The sequence below is a fragment of the Giraffa tippelskirchi genome, chromosome 12, assembly GCF_054371585.1.
Source record: "Giraffa tippelskirchi isolate mGirTip1 chromosome 12, T2T-mGirTip1v1.2.pri, whole genome shotgun sequence".
In the NCBI taxonomy this organism is placed as follows: Eukaryota; Metazoa; Chordata; class Mammalia; order Artiodactyla; family Giraffidae; genus Giraffa; species Giraffa tippelskirchi.
In genome coordinates, this window is record NC_137286.1 from 135,337,746 (window position 1) to 135,356,122 (window position 18,377).

The 18,377-nt window shown below is 44.1% G+C and overlaps 1 protein-coding gene across 5 annotated transcripts in view; it reads right to left on the bottom strand.

Annotated features, from left to right (window-relative positions):
- The window catches only part of LOC145530500 (ATP-binding cassette sub-family C member 4), a 184,821-nt gene that overhangs the window by 100,410 nt on the left and 66,034 nt on the right, over positions 1 to 18,377 (bottom strand). For all 5 annotated transcript variants that reach the window (XM_081551978.1, XM_081551977.1, XM_081551976.1 and 2 more), the window contains 6 exons: positions 17,185 to 17,434; positions 12,438 to 12,539; positions 8,386 to 8,475; positions 6,759 to 6,950; positions 1,925 to 2,019; positions 1,615 to 1,701 (listed from right to left, as the gene is read on the bottom strand). In XM_081551978.1, coding sequence (XP_081408104.1) covers positions 1,615 to 1,701; positions 1,925 to 2,019; positions 6,759 to 6,950; positions 8,386 to 8,475; positions 12,438 to 12,539; positions 17,185 to 17,434 — 816 coding nt within the window. The remainder of the gene's footprint in view (positions 1 to 1,614; positions 1,702 to 1,924; positions 2,020 to 6,758; positions 6,951 to 8,385; positions 8,476 to 12,437; positions 12,540 to 17,184; positions 17,435 to 18,377) is intronic.

Below are 18,377 nucleotides of genomic sequence, written 5' to 3' on the forward strand. Positions count from 1 at the left end.
ACATGAAATTTACCACTTTGTCTGTGTTTAAGCATACAGCTCAGTGGTATTAGGCCCATTCACACTGCTGTGTAACCATCACCACCATCCACCTCCAGAGCTCTTTCACCACCCCAACACTAAGCACAAGTTACATACAGACTTTGGTGGAACCCACCCCATGATCCTGTTTAGCGGATGTGGAATCCCAGGTCCTCGTATCCAGAGCTCAGAGCTCCTCACACGTCTCTCTCTCTCTCACATCTGCAGACTCTGCTGAAGCCTGTCTACTTTGCAGTTGTGGCTCTGCTGTAAATCAATCATATCCCCTCCAATTCAAATGGGGACACCTGAGAATTCGGTGATAAGGTCTTTAAAGAAATAATTGTTACCCTTAACGACACGAGGTCTAATCCAATCTGACTTGTATCTCCAGAAGAAAAGAAGCCTAACACAGAAGGGAAGGGCACGTGAACAGAGGAAAGACCACGTGAGGACACAGGAAGGAGGATGCTATCAGAGGCCAAGGAGACAGGTTCCTTAGAGGCAGGAATGAGAGCTGAGCATCCAGCTCATTTCTGCCCAGTGTGGGTCCTTCCCCTCTCCTGGCTCACTGTCCTCCTTGTAAACTAAGAGGATTTGTACAGTAACATCTGTAAGGGCATTTAACTCAGTGCATACAGCAGGGCATTAATAAGTGCAGCTGGAAGGCTCATTGGCTTTAACAAGGTGAACAGCAGCAAGGGAACTAATTAACCATGGGGGAGATGTAGATACTGTTTCAGAAAAAGCGAGTTCATGAGGCTTTCAAAGAGGTCAGTCTCGACTCCACCAGAGGCCTCGGTTAGCGTGACTTGGACACATTATGCACAGAAAAACATCACAGTTGTTCTACTTCAGAGGTTCAGTGGCCAAACAAGAGCAGCAAATTCAACAACAAACAAGAACAACAAATTCCAGAAACACAACCTGAGAGTCAGGAGTTCAGCCAGATTCTAGATACCTAGTTTCACAATCAAGTTAACCATACATTGTGGGTTTAAGTATCAACTCTAGTAAGAATCCATGAAGCAATGTGCAATGACTGAAGACATTCTGAGGTGGAACAAATCATTCTCAGGTTCTATACCGGAACCTACAGAATAATATGCATCAACAGCAAGGTCTTTCCACAGAAGCCCTATGTCAGTACTGAAAACATCACTTCTAATGTGTCTTAAAAAAAAGATGAAGGAAAATGATTGGCAGCCAAGTACCAGGTTACTGAGTCCCACTCTCTGATTTAAAAACCGTACATCTTCCTTCTTATTTCTGGGGTCTGGATCCATCCACAGTGTCTGGTTATCAACTACAAGTAGCAGAAGGAAATCAGCCATCTATCCCTCACTCCCTAAGGACAGACTGCACTGTCCTCCACACCCTGGAAGCACCTTCTGGCATTTTCCTATCTTGACCTCATCATGATGCAAAATTTCTCTACGATGGATCTTCTGTGGAGCAAAGGGAAGGGAGAGAGGGACACCAGGGCAGAGCCAGCTGAGTTTCTTGAAGCACAAAGGCTTTCCTGAGCTCTTTTCCCTGATCTTTAATCGGTTCTTGGAAAGCAGAAGTAATAGGAAACAGGAGCAAACTCACAGTTCAAACAAGTGCCTGCTGACTTCTGCGTCCACTGCGCTGAGCGGATCGTCCAGGAGGTAGATGTCTGCGTCCTGATACACGGCTCTAGAAAACGTAGAGAGACATCAGGAGAGGACACTTCACCCTCCCTGGGTGCCACCTCTAAATCACAATGGTGTCCAACAACTCCATGCTCATTCCAGGAGCCCAGGGAAGGGACCAAGACCCCGCTTCACACAGGCCCACCCGGTGAGCGGGGTCTGCGTGCTCACGTCCACTAGAAGCCGTGGAGGAGGAGGGGCCGGATGGCAACGGAAACCCCATTTACCTGGCGAGGTTGACCCGGGCTTTCTGCCCTCCACTCAGTGTGGTTCCCCGGTCTCCTATCATAGTTAGATCTCCATCCTCCAGAAGCTGTAAATCCTGCGTGGAGACAGAAAAGGGAAAAAAGAAAAAGATTTAAAATGTGTTCTCCTCCTGCCACCCTAACCTTTTAGCCTTAGTTCTACATATAAGTATTTTATGAACAGCAATGAGTATACTTTATAATGACTGAATTGTAATCTTGAATATTAAAAAAAAAAACCCTCATTTGTTTTGATTCCATAGTTTTTCACTGCATTAGGTATTTATTGAGGATCCATTATACACCAGGCATTGTTCTGGGGACAATGAATTCAGTGATGAGGAAACAAAGTCCCTGGAGTTTTTTTCCATGGTGGAAGACAGACGATATGGAAAATTAACCTGCGTGCAAGTACTGAGGATGAGAAGGAAAAGGAAGGCAGCTCAGGGCAACGGAGAGTAAAGGAGGGAAGCAAGTCCACACTGGGGTCGGGGGGGGCTCGGCTCACAGAGGTGTGTGAGCAGATCAGTGGGGGTAGGGAGGGGGGCTTACTTAGACTGCCTGTAACTCAAGCGATGCTGCCATAGCAAGCAGAGTTCACGAAGTCTGTTATCCACTACACCCCTCGGGCATCAACCTAGGACACACAGCAGTACTTTTCTGCAAATGAAGCTAGAGCTTCTCTGCCTGTACTTCAGCAAATGTGGGAGGAACAGAAGTGGCACAGTGAAGCCCCCAGGATAAGCAGCGTTCTGATCTTCTAAGTCTCATCTTCTTCTACCAAATGTGCTGCAGAAACAAGAGTCACTAAACTCAAGGATGCTGTGAGAACCTAAAGTGTATGAACACCCTCCATAAATGGAAAAAGGACATGGATGGATTATAACTTGCTACTGGTGAACGAGGCTTACTTTCCCATCAAACCAACACTGGGACCCCATTCACCATGTGGATCACAGCATGTAAGGCACATGACCACAAGGAGAAGAAAGAGACTGTTTCCACCATCACCCTCCCTGAAAGCCACACACACACACACACACACACACACACACACACACACACACACACACACTTCCCCTGCTCACTTGAAGCTTAACAAGGGTGCATCCAGTGAAAGGCAGCAATTGCTCTGTTTTGAAAATCCATCATTATTTCACCTTAATTCTTGCTTTTGATTTTCTGGAGATAAAATAAGTCAGTTTAAGATACATTCCCAACCCTAAACACACATACACACAGTTTACTTGGCCTGTTTCACTGGTGACAGCCCCTGCAAACTGTTCCAGTTTTTAATGCCTAGATTTTATGTTGCTTTGGTTTCCTTCACAAAACGGCACCACGCTGTAGCACAGCCATCTCAATCATGCTCTAGAAAAGGCACTTAAATTTACTCTTCCATTTAGCACAGTTGGGCCCCAAGAAACAGGCTCTCTCTGAGCCTGGTAGCAGGACTGTGAGTGTGCTGTTGACTCTGCAAACTATTCATGGACCAGCCACAGATGGGAAAAGCATTTCACAGGATTTGAAGTAAAATCCAAGTCAGCCTAATTTCCCAGCCACCATTTTCTGATTAGGTAAAAGGGGAAAAAGTCTGAGTTCAGCATATAATACAATGCCTCCCACAGACAAGAAGTTTTTATTTATTTACTTTTTTAAAACCAATTCTCAATGAAGAGCAGGCACACAAACTACAGGGAAACTAGGAAATGGCTCGCTGGCTTGATGCCATCAGCCAGGAGCACAAGGAGGGCCCTTCAGGGATGCTGGCCTCTTAGTGTAGAAACAGCACGGAGCAGACTGCGGAGTTTCTGTCGGAGGAAGGCTGGGTTCCAGGGTCAAAGCAGGAGGACCCTGACTTGCATCACACCTGTAACTCCATTTCGCTGATGGCAGAGCACTACGATTTCCTTCAAAGATGATGAAACGGAGGCCTTGTGAGGTTCAGAAAAGAAGCTAAAACCACGTGACTTTTTTTCCCTCCTGAACAGAGAAACAAACTCGATCCCCGAGCCTTATGACTCCTAAGCCTTGTCGTTTAAGCTCGACCCCTCTAGTTGACCAAACATTATTAGCTTGTTCCCTGAATTGTGGTGTGTAACTCACTATACTGTCACTTTGAATACGGCGTCAGCTTAATTCCATGTTGCCAAATGTGATTACTTTATGTTTTATTACAGAAATGTTTTCAGCTCAATGAACTTAAAACGCTTGCTTCAATTGGATCTAGTTATCATGTGTCTAGTTGTTATTAATGCATGTGATACACGAAATGCTCCTTTTTCCTGTTTTATCTTCCAGGTGTGGAGGAGAAGGGTCACCTGTTAGAAATATTTTTGTTTGTTTGTATGTATGTATTTAGTTTGTATGCATGTATTTACTGAAAACCTGGTAGGTTTCCATTTTAAAAGAGTTGCCACGCTTACTGCAATAAACCCGTACCTCTCTCATGTTACAAGAAAGGAAAAAGACACCTCAAATTACAATCCAAGATGATGCTCTCCAGAGGACACACTTTTTTTTTTTTTCCTACTACACATGCAGTCTGCCTCTATGAGTAAAAATACCCCCAGGGCACCTCTATTGTCTGTGACTGTCTTATGTCCATCCACTGAAACATGGATTCCAAAAGGAGATAAGCAGAGGCTGCAAAAATGCATTAAGTGGTTCCCAGGTGTTGTGCAGACCTGGCTGACCTGTTGGTAATTAGAATCATAGCTGACATTTCAGAGCAGCAGCCAAACCTCTTGGAAACACTCTGACCCAATGTCCTCATTTTGCTGCAGAAATGTGAGGTGCCCAGACAGGTAACAGGACGTGTCCAAAGTGACAGCAGTCAAGTGACAAAATCAGGGGAGGGACTCGGCTCCCTTCCTGCCACGGATGGAATGGGCATGAGGGGCCCTGCCTCTATGCTCTGATCACGCAGAGAACAGGAGGGCAGTTGATGTTTATAAACATCACATCACATACGTCACTGGGCAGCCCAGTCCTGCAGGGCTCCTTCCCACCAGAGTTTGTTACACATGCAGCCCCGAGGGTGTATGAAGCCCCAGGACACTCCCCCACATCACTGGTCCAATCACCCCAAGAGGCTGCAGCAAAGCATTGACCATCGTGGATCTGAACCTGAACTACAAACATAGAGATGGGGTGTTTCACCTCTCCAAGCTTCAGTTTTATCAACAACATAGAAAACACTGGTAAAACATGAATAACTCATACGCCTTTTTATGTATGCTTGCATGGAAATGACAGATGATTTGGACATCAACCCTGAATAAATGGGAGCTATTGTTCTTACTGGGACTTTCCAGGTGTCTCAGTGGTAAAGAATCTGCCTGCCAATGCAGGAGACTCAAGATACGTGGGTTTGACCCCTAGGTAGGGAAGATCCCCTGGAGGAGGAAATGAAAACCTGCTCCAGTACTCTTGCCTAGAGAATCCCATGGACAGAGGAGCCTGGTGGGCACAGTCCACTGGGTCACAGTCAGGCATGACTGAGGAGACTCAGCGCGCACACAGGCATTCTTCTTACTGCTTTACATTTGCATTTCCCCTTTCCTTATAATACTTTTTCAAAAACCTACCTCAATCCTGCCAACCCTACATCATTTCTGCAAATGAGAAATCTATTTTAAACAACTCAGGAGAAAGAAATAGAAAAAAAGAACAAGCAAACAATTCTCTTAGGCTCACATAATCATCAAATGCTACTCTATGATGCTCAAGCCACTGTTCAAGCAGATAACTATTTCCTCACAGGTCTTCACCCCCACACCTTTGAAAGGCTGTGGAGCCTTTTTCCTCACAGTACAAAAGAACAGTAGGATGTCCAGACTGCAGTGAGCTGACCCAGGGGGAGCCCTTTAATGCTATTATTCCCTGATCTTTATAACCAAAGAAAATAACATAGCATCTAATCGGTATTTACCTTTTTTCCTTTCCTTCCATCAAATTACCAATATATTCTCCTACTAGGTAAGCCCCGTTTGCATAACTGATTCCCTAATTTACTAAATAAATCTCCATGTACAGTAAAATGTTTCAATTTCCATTTTTTGTGAAACACAATACCGTTTCGGAAAACAGTCTCTCCTCCAGTGAATATAGGCTGTATTAAGAAGAAATGTTAAAGGAGTCCTTTTTCTTTAATTACTAAGGAAAAGCAAAGTGCAGAGGAAAACCTAGAGACAGAAAGGGACCAAGGAGGCATCAGCCAAGTGCGGGGGGCAGATCTCAGGTGGATTCCGACAACAGTGAAGGAGGTTTCTCAGGGAGATGATCAACAACATGTAAGCACTGATGACAGTGAGGAATTTGGGTTATTTTTCAGGTGAAATAATGTGGTCTCTTTTCAGTCTTTGAGAGAAAAGCTAATGAAATATTTACTGATGAACTAATCTGAGGTCTAGAATCTGCTCCAGAATAGTCTGGGGTTGGGGTGGGGCAGGTCGAGGGCAGGAGTGGAGATGCAGCAAGACTGGTCACCATCTGATCCTGGGTGAACCCGGGGGTGGGTACGTGAGGGTTCATCACACTGCGCTCTTTCTATAAAGTTTTGTAATTGTGCACTAAAAGAGAAGTAAAAGTGAAGGAAACTGCAAAGGATGAAACAATCCCCACCCCAAAAAAGCCATTCTGTGTCGTTACAACATCAGAATTCAAACAGTAGCATATGTGTCTGAATGTTCGTGAGAAAACCAGCTTCAAGTATTAAGCAACGCTAAAAGATCTTCTAACAGACCTTGTAGCTTAAACCAACACAATCATCATTTGAAATCTGAGCATATGCAACTCAAAAGCCATTACTCACCTTTTTCAAAGCACAAGCCTTTATTACTTTTTCATATCGTTCCTTTTCATATTTCTTCCCAAATAAAATGTTACTCCTCACAGTTCCTGAGAACACCCAGGGCTGCTGAGACACATACGCGATCCTCCCGTGCACGCTGACCTGTCCCTGGCTCGGGGGCAGCTCCCCCAGCACAGCGCTTAACAGTGACGACTGCAACAGACGGGAACACACACACGTGAACAGGGTGCACTCAGGACGGAACACGCCCCGACGGAACACGCCCCGACGGAACATGCCCCGCAGCACAGCCGACCCCACCTTGGTGCTTGATACAGGATAGAACCCTTTCATTTAGAACAGGATAAAGCATAGTTCTGGCAGTTGCAGAGGAAAAAAAAAAAGAAGAAATAACACTATTGGTCAATATAAATTAATGAATGAATATATTCAGTTGATAATGAACATTATTACTAATATAATACTAAAACAACCTAAACGGGCTTTCCTGGTGACTCAGACGGTAAAGAATCCACCTGCAATGCAGGAGACCTGGGTTCAATGCCTGGGTGGGGAAGGTTCCCTGGAGGAGGGCATGGCAACCCACTCCAGTTATCTTGCCTGGAGAAACCCCATGGACAGAGGAACCTGGTGGGCTACAATCCATGGGGTAGCAAAGAGTCAGACACGACTGAGTGCTAAGCACAGCATAACAACCTAAACTACCCAACCAATAGTTTCTCCCAAATGAAATGCTAAACTCAGCAAAGACTAATTAAGAATGTTTAACATCCTTAACCAACAAAACATCCCAGCAGGAGGCGTGGTTCACGTATCTGATGTTTAATTCAGTTGTTCTTGCATCCCAGGCATCCTTTACTTATCAAATATTTGTTCTTAACAAGCTTTCTAACATATCCAAAGATGATTATTTTTTTAAAAAAAACCCTGGAGTTACGTTTCAAAAAAGTCCATTGTATAGGAACTCATCAACCTCTCATGTACATATCCCTCATTTAGAACTCTCTATTTTGTCAGACTAGGCTCATGTGCACGTCATTCAAATCTTGTCCGCCACACAGATGTGGTGTGTCTGTGCCCATACACAACACTGGGATGAAATAATGTCTGCACCAGAACCTGGCTGCCTCTGGAGGGCAGAGACGTTGGAGTCTTGCTCTCATCTGTACGTTTAGCTCCAGCACCCGCCTACACATTCACTACACTGGGCGCTGATGGGACCAAGTCATGTCATTGAGGAAATGCAAAAAATTCCCAGAAGAGCCTTTCCAACCTCCAGACTCCCTGGAGGAGTAACCGTCACAAAAAGAAGACCCCTCTATCTCATTGTGTCCTGAACAGCCGTCAGAACAATAATTTCCTTCACTGACACGTCAAAAGCCCGACAAGTAGTTTCCAGTTGTGCAACGTGAAGCACCAAGAAGGAAAGCACAGTGTGTATTTATCCAGATTTATCTGGCCATGAAACCTTCTTGAAAAACCAATGTTCCATGGAACACACCTAGAGAAAACACTGTTCTAGACGCCCTCAATTCAAAGTGAATTATACACAGCTCTGGGCTCCACTCTGAGAATTTAACAGGGGCTGCAGCGTTACATCAGGCCGACAAAAGGCATCACAACTCACCTTTCCTGCTCCCACAGGTCCGACCACAGCTAACAGTTCACCGGGTCTGACAGTAAAGGAAAGGCTTTGTAGGGTTGGGGTGTCTGATGCCTGCAAATATAAGTTTAAAAAACTTTGTTCATCTCAATAAAATGACACAAAGAACTCTGAAAAGTGGAGAAAATAACATATCATTGATATGCTAATATAATCCATATTTTCCTCCTTCCTGCTTTAAGATATTGAGCCCTGGGGGCCTTTTGTCCAAAAATATCTTTGAAACAGCTTTAGTTTGCCTTTAGCAAGGCTCCTTCTTTTTACCAGATTTCCATACAAACTCTGTTCCAGACACTCACAGGATTTAAGGACTGAAATGACAAGTCACGTGTTCAATATGTACCTGCACGTTGCACACTAACTTACTACAGTAATATACTTAGTTGAATATCCAGTATGGGAGGTTTTTAAATCAATTGTGAATTTTCATTATAGCCCTTGGTCGTGTCAACTTCAGTACTGTCCACAAGGTGGCAGAATATGTACATATCATGCCTGCCCCTCTACTGATAATTTGATACCTCCTCTCACCTCTGTATTTTCACTCGGTAAAGAATGAGTCTTACCAATGCTCAGCAAGCGGCAGAGCACTTTATATGACACAGTTGCTCTTGGTAAACAAAGCTGCATAAATGGTAGTCAAGGCTCCAATTTAACCAGAGCTGTAGTTTCACACCAAAAACAAAACAAAACAAAAAAACGGGAGGGAATTAAGTATAACATCATGGGTCAGTGATAATGCCTCAATTTTACACCTCTTACGTGCTAAACAGAGAGAACAAAGTACTTCTACTATAAAAACAAAAACAAATCAGGGAGTTACATGTGATCGTAAACAATCCAACACAAAGGAGAACAAAGTATTCACCATGCCAATCACAGGTCATGTTCGTGAACAAACTTCAGGGTGTTTATGGATATCATTACATATACTGTATTCTTGACTGCTAATTTGTTTTTAAAGTAGTTAAATGTGATTACATAAAATGCCCAAAAGACTACTAAAAAGATAATGTTCTAAATGAAAAATTTCTCTGGAAAAAACTGAACTGATTATAGTCACTTACTAAAAAAAAAATAATTATTTATAATCATCAAAATAACTAGCCCTAGATTTTAAAAGAGACATCTTGTCAGTCCTTTCTTTTTAATTGATGCCTGGATTCCGTAATTATTTTTCACTCAGAAATATTTCATTATTTTCCTTTCACCAACGGTTCATGATTCTGTGGACAAAATACACAAGCATAGCTTCCTGTTGCAACCCTTCGGTCGGTCGGGACAAAAATCATGGACTTCCCTCCCTGTTCGCGCTTGAGGCTTTTCATTACTAAAATACTAGCCCCAGGTTTCATAGGAATTACAAAGCTATCAATAAGAGGCTAGATTTTAATACATAAGAAACATTTTTAAAGCACCCTCCAATTCTTTATTCTTCTCTAACATTTAGGGCTTCTATTTTACTACTTTTCACTCAGCTAAGACTAAAAATAGTGAGCCTCCTACACACATCAGCTCCCTGTCACCAACCCTCAAAGTCTGTCAGGACCAGACACTGAATTGCCTCCCTGTTGAGGCTTCAGGGTTGGGCACTGCTTGGTTGTGCCCAGAAGGGGGCAGCACTGGACTGCTCACTGCTGCTGGGTCCCCTCCCCTCTTGGTTATCCAGGCTCAGGAGATGCTGGCTCAATGAGCATCACCAGCTGAGCCCCGCTCGGGTTTCATGAGTGAGACCCAGATCCTGAGATATTCCCCCACCTGCCCAGCTGGTTGTGGAGGGGAGCAGGTTACAAAGCTCATGTCTTCCTCTGGCCTCGCAGCCCAGCAGGGGCTTCATTCAGACTCAGCTTCTCTCAATCTCCAATGTCTGTGTCCCTCCCCGCTCCCAACGGCTCTCTCACCTATGACCTAACCTGACAGCCCCTAATTACTAATGACCCCAGCAAGGGACACTTTCCTTCCATAAGCAAGGCCAGAAGGCTGTGATGTACTGTAATGCAAACTGCCCGGAAGTATCAAACATGCTATTAACATCTTTGGACTAAGAGCAAAAGAGATCATTTTAAAATGCTGCATAGTTTGGAACAAGATAAATTTGGTAATGTTAGCATTCAGATAGTAGCCCTTATAATGGAATTTTAATGCTGCTTTCCATAAATGCTTCAACTGTATTATGATGAGAAATGCAAAAATAGAAGGAAAATCTATAATATGAAGCTAGGAGCAACTATCAGGTTGGAAAAGTCACTTTGTTGGAATTTCCATGTTCAAAAGCTGTAGGGGTATATTATTATTTATTTGGAAATATACTACTGTTTTGTAGGTGCAGAGGCAGGTACTGAATCTGAAGTAGTGGCACAACACGTAGTGTCACACACACAAGTGGCACACACACAAGTGGCACAATATGTAGTGTCACAGGCAGGAAAACACACGAGTCTACAGGGTCTAGACATTCACACTGTGGTCTCCAACGCCACCAGCAGAGGCTCTTCCACTGTCTGCATGAGTAATTCCCTGCATGGAACTACCTCTCCGGGGCCACGGGTCCTATTTACCCTACTATTCCACACCCTGATTAATTCCCTGACAGTTCAGTTGGTAAAGAATCCGCCTGCAATGCAGGAGACCCCTGTTCGTTTCCCAGGTCCAGCAGATCCGCTCGAGAAGGGGTAGGCTACCCGCTCCAGTATTCTTGGGCTTCCCTTGTGGCTCAGCTGGTAAAGAGTCCGCCTGCAATGCAGGAGACCAGGGTTCGATCCCTGGGTTGGGAAGATCCCCTGGAGAAGGGAATGGCTACCCACTCCAGTACTCTGGCCTGGAGAATTCCATGGACTGTATAGTCCATGGGGTTGCAAAGAGTCAGACACGACTGAGTGACTTTCACTTTCACACCAGTGCAGGAGGATGTGCACAGAGACCACGGAACCATGGAGGTGGGAAACCTTCAGTCACTGGTAATGGGGGAGGCACTGCACGCACAATACTGAGAGTGGTCCCTCTTGTTTTTTCTGCTTGTTTTTTTTGAAAGTGAAAGTGAAAGTCGCTCAGTCGTGTCCGACTCTTTGCGACTCCATGGACTATACAAGTCCATGGAATTCTCTAAGCCAGAATACTGGAGTGGGTAGCCATTCCCTTCTCCAGGGGATCTTCCAACCCAGGGACTGAACCCAGGTCTCCCGCACTGCAGGTGGACTCTTTACCAGCTGAGCCACAAGGGAAGTCCTTTATTTCATAAATAAACCAAGTGCTGGAAAATCTCCAGCTCTCCCTGTCAGCTTCCACACACTGCAACCCTTCAACTGGCAATCACTGGTACCCACTATGCCCACCTGCTGTCTCCTCCTGGCCTCTGGCTGCCAACAAAGTAGCCAGAACCATGCAGAAGCTTAGGGTGGGGGCCCCACCCTAACTCACAGCAAAAAACCTAACTCAGCAGTAAAGAATCTGCCTGCAATGTAGGAGACAAGGGTTCAAACCCTGAGTCAGGAAGATCTCCTGGAGTAGGAAATGGCAACCCACTCCAGTATTCTTGTCTAGGAAATCCCACGGACAAAAGAGCCTGGAGGCTACAGTCCATGTGGTTGCAAAGAGTCAGACAGGGCAGGGCAACACAAGCGTGGTCTTACTAGGCTGCAGAGATGGTCTGACAACATCAAGGCAAAAAATGTACACTAATTTCCAAAAACCTGCTGTCTTTAATGACTGGTTGTGTATTTGCTGGTTAACCCGTATCACACTGAGGCATTTTCTCTCCAACGCTGCAAATTCTACCATTACAAACATATGTACTTTAAGTTCCAAATGGGTTAATAGTTCTCTTGAGAGCAACATGTCAAATGTCTTAGGCTGATTTTATATTGAATCTCCATCACATGCAAACCTTATTCCTCACTGAGAATTTTTATAACATACTCTCAGTCAATGAATAAATCACCTTTATGCCATATATAAAACCTCAACATTCTCCATTAAACCTTTCAGCAGTCAAGATCTTGTAATAGAAGGTTTGCTACCTTATCCCAAAAAGCAGTGAAATCTTGCACATTCACGATCATTTTACCATCTAATGGCAGCTGACAGTGGAGCTGTGTTATCTCATCAAGTAACAGGAAATTCTACAGAAGAAGGAAACACATAGATTAGATTATTTAAACTGTAGGAACAAAGAATAAATAAAAAGAATTGCTTCCTTAGAATCTGCAATAAAAAAATTTATGCAGCCTACATACTGCTATGCCAACTGTACGTAATGTGTAGTTTACACTAGAATGAACCAGATAATATATACAATATTATATACTATTATAATAACATACAATGAAGTGTATGTGTATATATATATACACACATTATTATAATAACATGCAATAAACCATATTATATATATATACCCATTATTATAATAACATACAATAAAGTATATTTTATATATATACATGGAACTTGTTCTGGGGAGGATTGTAACCCCCCACTCAAAAAATATCATAAGGTCCTAACCCCAAATACTTCAAAACACGACTTTATTGGGAAATAGGGTTGTTGCAGATGTAATCAATTAAGGTGAGCTCACAGTGGATAAGGTGGGCACTGGACCCAATAAGATTGATGTCCTTATAAAAAGAGAGACACAGAGACAGAAAATAACCATGTGCTTATGGAGACAGAGGCTGGAGTGATGGCAGTTACAAGTCAAGGAACTCCAAGGTTTGCCTGCAAATTCCTAAGCTAACAGAGGAGAGGAAGTGAGTTGCCCCTGTAGGATTCAGGGGGATCCTGACTCTGCTGACACCTTGATTCCAGACTTTCAGGCTCCAAAGCTGTGAAACAACATAATTCTGTGGCTTTAAGCCACCAAGTTTGGGGTACTTTAAATGGCAGCCCCAGGAAATCCATTCAGAGACTTAAAAGGACTCTTGCATGACAGAAAAACAAAATATCCTTGTAAGCAACTTGGGTAATTGTAAGCAACTTGTAAGCAGGACGGGTAATTCTAGGACCGAAAAGCAAACCAAATTCCTACCAACACAGGCGGCAACTGACACAACACGTGGGGAAACAGAACAATACGTGAGCAGGAACCTTCTCTGCGAAACATCATGAACAGCCTTCAAGTCCCTGACAGCCTCATCTGTCACGTCCCAAAGCTACAAATGTGGCTGCACCTTCAACTTCAAAAGAACAACTGGTAAGAACAACATAAAAACCCGCTTCTCTGCAGGAAAAGGAAGAAGATATCCCTGCATCTCTCCAGAGACCAGCTGGTGGGAGTCACAATCCACTTGCTCCCTCCTCCTCTCATCCAGGCTCACCGAGAACCTGGACACGGGGCACAGATACTCCTACCCACCCCGAGCCCGTGTCCAGCAGGAGGAAGGGTGGACGGGTGGACAGGTGGTGGTCTGGGCACTCCTCTGCAGACTTAACCACCGCAGCTTGAGGTCTCTCTCCACACCACCTCTCCCATCATCAGCCAGGTACCAGCTCTCACCTGTTCTGACACAGCTTATCTCTCTGCAAATTCTCTGTTCCTCTTGAAACAACATAATTTCAGAATCTCACTCGCTATTAATTATTTCAAATACTGATATATCTTTTTTCTTTTTGCTGATTCTTTCCCCAGTCCTCCCCACCACCACTTACCCTACCTCAACACTGCTCCCTCTTGATCTCTTTATAGAACGACTGAGAGTGTCCACCACGTTTAAATGCCCACAATGTCCCACCAGCACCTAAGCCCACAGTCCCCAAGAGGCCACTGCCTAGACACCCTGAGTACTAATCTCATCCATCCTTCCAGCCCATCTCAAATGCTAATCCTCCTGGGAATCAGCTCAGAACTCTTGAGGCTGCCACCATCCTCCCCACCTTTGAATCCCCAGAGGGACAGTAAGTCATATAGAGAGGAGACACTACGTCCTTCATGCACTTACACTGTCCAACTTCAACCAAGACTGAGCCCTGCACAAGGTCAGCCCATCACAGGCATCAGCTAAAAGAAGAGACTGTACCATGTAGTCATTGCATGGATTTGACTGTTCACTGACTGCATGGCTATAGCCTTACACAGTCTGAGTTAACACAGAAACAAGCAAAAGGTTGTACATGTTTATTATACATCTTGTCTAGACAGAAATTAAAATTTTAGCTTAAGCATGTTACCAAAAAACTCAATATTCAGTGTGGGTATAGTTGACTTGAAATTCCTCACTTTAAAAAAAAAAATTGACTTAAAAAAAGGAAAAATTATGCCTTAAATGAAGAATTAAATTTATTGAGCATTTGTCCACAAATAATAGGTCTGAGTGGGGAAAGACAGCATAATCTTCCAGAGGTTAAACGATATTCCAACACATGACCAGCTTGTAAGGGAGCCAAAAGTGCTGGCTGCATTTTTTTCCCCAGGGCTCAGGCTGATGAAAAAGGTGGAAATAAATGGCCATTAGAGCCATGAAGTGCAGACCCAGAACAGGTCATGCAGGAAAATATCAACATCAGAACTGCAGCCAAAAAGACTGACTTTCCAGTGGCTGGAAGGGGAAAACCTACACAGCTTTCTGAACAACATTAACCTCAGAGACACATTTCATTGGATGTAAAAGACACTGAAGACTTTTGGTGCTTTTAAGACAAGATATTCATAATCCTATTGCAGTAGCACGATGCCAAGGCCTTCAGTCCCCTTTTATTACTAAGAGAAAAATAAAGGGACCACTGCACCCCTTCCAAGGTTGGCAGGGGTGATGGGTTTCCTTCCTAGGGTTCCCAGACATGACCTGAGTGGAAATTCTGGGAGATGACCACTCAGTCTACTGAGTCCCAGCCTGCAGGAGGCAGTGGGGCAGGAGGTCTCAATACACACCTTGTTCTAAACTCTACATGCCTGCTATGCCTCCAACCCATCTGTGATCAAACCTCGCCCAGTTCTGACCACTTGGGTCAGTAAACTCAGCTGACCTTTTCTTCCACTCCTGCTGCCCTTTTCACCTTCTAATAGGGCATGAACACATCCAAGTGAGAGACAAGGAAGAGAAGGAACCAAGTTCTTATTCTTCTCCTTCCAGGTGACTTGCCAGTCCTAAAACTCCAAGCAGCCCGGGACTTGGAACACTCCCAGGGAGTCAGCATCACTCTACCTGACATGATGCTGGGCAGTGTGGGGCTGGCCGCGCATATAGATGGAAGCCCTAGATCAGGGTGAACGAAAGTGCTGGGAGAGGGTCACAGGACTGCTGGAGGTTCAGCAGCCTTTGCTTAAATCAAAGACAGAGGAGAAGGTGACCCAGGGGGCCCAAAACAAGTGAGCCAAGACATTTTACCATCCCACATGCCAGAAGGTACAAACAAGGTACTGTAACAGTGGTTTTTTTAAAAAAAAGAAATCAGGCTTTGGTCAGAATCCTAGTTCTGTCATTTGAAAGCTGCGTGAGGATGGGTGAGCTATTTCACCTGTTACACAGGAACCTGTTTCCTTATCTGTAAAGTAGGGACACTAATGCTTATCTCATTCAATTGCTGTCGAGATGAAATTAGATGATGTCTACAGGGTTTAAGAGATCCTGGACCACACAGGGAGCCCTGGCAGCAGCGATAACAAAACCACAGCAACCCAACACACATGTGAAGCTCCCATCTGGACAGGACACCGTGTCACTGAGAACATTACTATGGTCCAGATTCATTCCTAAATGTTCTGCTTCAAGATGTGAAAACAGAAAGAAATTTTACTGAACTGCATGGACCATTCTTTATCAGTGTTGCTAGAAGCCCCATCAGAAAGAAAGATAAACTCAGGGGACCAGAACTGACCTCGTATGACTGATCTGTTTTAGGTGCCATGGTTTTTTTATCCTACAGAAACTTCACAAAATATCTCAGCTTTTATGGCAAGACCAAAAAATAAAATAAAAACCGCAGCCAAAGCTAATTTCACTAGAGATCTAATCTTGGCCAACCATCACTGTGGAGACATGGGAACAAAACAAATTAGATGTTTTATAAAGCCCAAACACTTAAGTTCATGCCCAGGCCGCCTCACGGAGCCAATTCATCTTCATTTTTGACTGATTCATAAAAACACAAATCCTTAAATATCTACAGGGTCTTATCTTGGTGATGGAAATTATTCATCTCTGGCAATTTAAAGACACTTTTTAAAAAGAGAGCAGGACGGATTGTGGGTATGTTGGAATCACAAGTTTGAAAGGAAGAGGGCAGCTAGAGAGGATTAAGCGGTAACAGAAAAAGGGCAGAGACAAAGAGGCAAATCAAAAGGGGAAGTTCAGAAGTCAAGTGAAATATCTCTGGAGGGAAGAATCTATTTTAAACGCAAAGAACTAAGTGAATCTGAGGCCACTCTTCTGCCCAAGGAGCAGGGACCTCTCAGCAAGTTCCTCCCCTCCCAGCCCAGAGAGGAATCCTATTCACACCAGGACTGAGCACTGTCACTACCTAGTCATTCGAGGGAGCACAGGAGATGCAACCTGTTTGCTCCTCCTCCTTTCAAACAACTTAATCATCCTGCACCCCTGACACTCATACTACCAGCCGGCCATAAGTGAGCAGGGATCATACGATATTTACAATGCACTCTGTATCAGAAGACAGGCGAGTACTGAGACATTTCGGAACGACTGCCAGCCTTGGCACTAAGAAAACTAAACCTCAGCTAACGGAAACACGTTGACACCAAATAAAAAGAGGCAAAAAAAAAAAAAGACACAAAATCCACCTACAACATCATAAAGCTATTTGTCAGCAAACCTTGATTCTTCGGATGCTAACGAATGCCTCTGACACCTTCTCGACGGCCGAAGGAAAGAAGAGGGTGACTGTCAACCGCACAGCCCCGTACAGCGACACCGCCACAAATACACGGCTGGCTGTGATCACGTTGCCAAGGAGCACGTAGGTGGTGAAGGTGACGAAAACGACGATTTTGTTCGCAACAAAAAATGATGCCAAATTCATTCCTCTGAGGTAGGAACTTCTCAGAATCTTGGAAATTTCCTTCCTGGGGGAAAAAAAAAAGTGTAGGAAATAGGTTTTAAAAGAAGCATCGACATCCAAGACATGAATTCAGTGCCCTGTGTGAGTGGCCCCTTTCTAGGGAGTGGACACAGATTAAGATAATCCATCCCGCACGTCCTGGAGACACTGCACACCCATGGCTCTGCCCCGAGACAAGGACCACAAACTTCATCACCACTTCACTCTTCCAACTAAATGGAGTCTTGATGTCACACTTTTAAACACTTTGGGTCAATTAGACAAGGCTTGAACTTTCATTCAACCAGCATTTGTAACAAGTCCTGGGCTGGGTTCTTCACTGATGACAAAAAGATAGAGCCCGTCCCCTCCAGGAGCTCATGAAATTGGGGGAAAGAGACCAAGCAACCCCAAAACTGAGAGATAATAGACAGAGGCAGTGAGCACAGAAATAAAGAGCAGAGGCGTCTTAACTCGGAGCAGTGGAGTCAGGGGCGCTCACAGGGACGAGGAGCTCGAGAAGATGAGCTGGAGTTAGTCAGGGCTGGCGGAGGCCAGACAAGAAGGAGAACGGGAGTATATCCCCAGCAGAGGGAGGGGCGCCCACAAAGGTGCAAAGTGAGAAGTGACAGGTAGCAGCCAGAGAATTCTAAGCACCCTGTGCTGGAGTACAAACACTCATCAGATATTTAAATGAAACATAGAAAAAAAAAACTCTATAAACATAAAGCAGAAAAAAATATTTTTATGGCTCTGTTTTGAATAATACCGATTCATAAAGTCTGGCCTGATACATGTACACTCAACCTCTAAAATCTCCCCATTTGTGCTATATAAGTTATAGTTTCAGTTTAAATATCATTTTAAATGCTAACATCTTAAATCATTGCTCATTTGAGATGTACAGTATTAAGAAATACCTGTTACTTAATTTCTGTATAAGTAAGAAGCATATGTATCTATTCCTT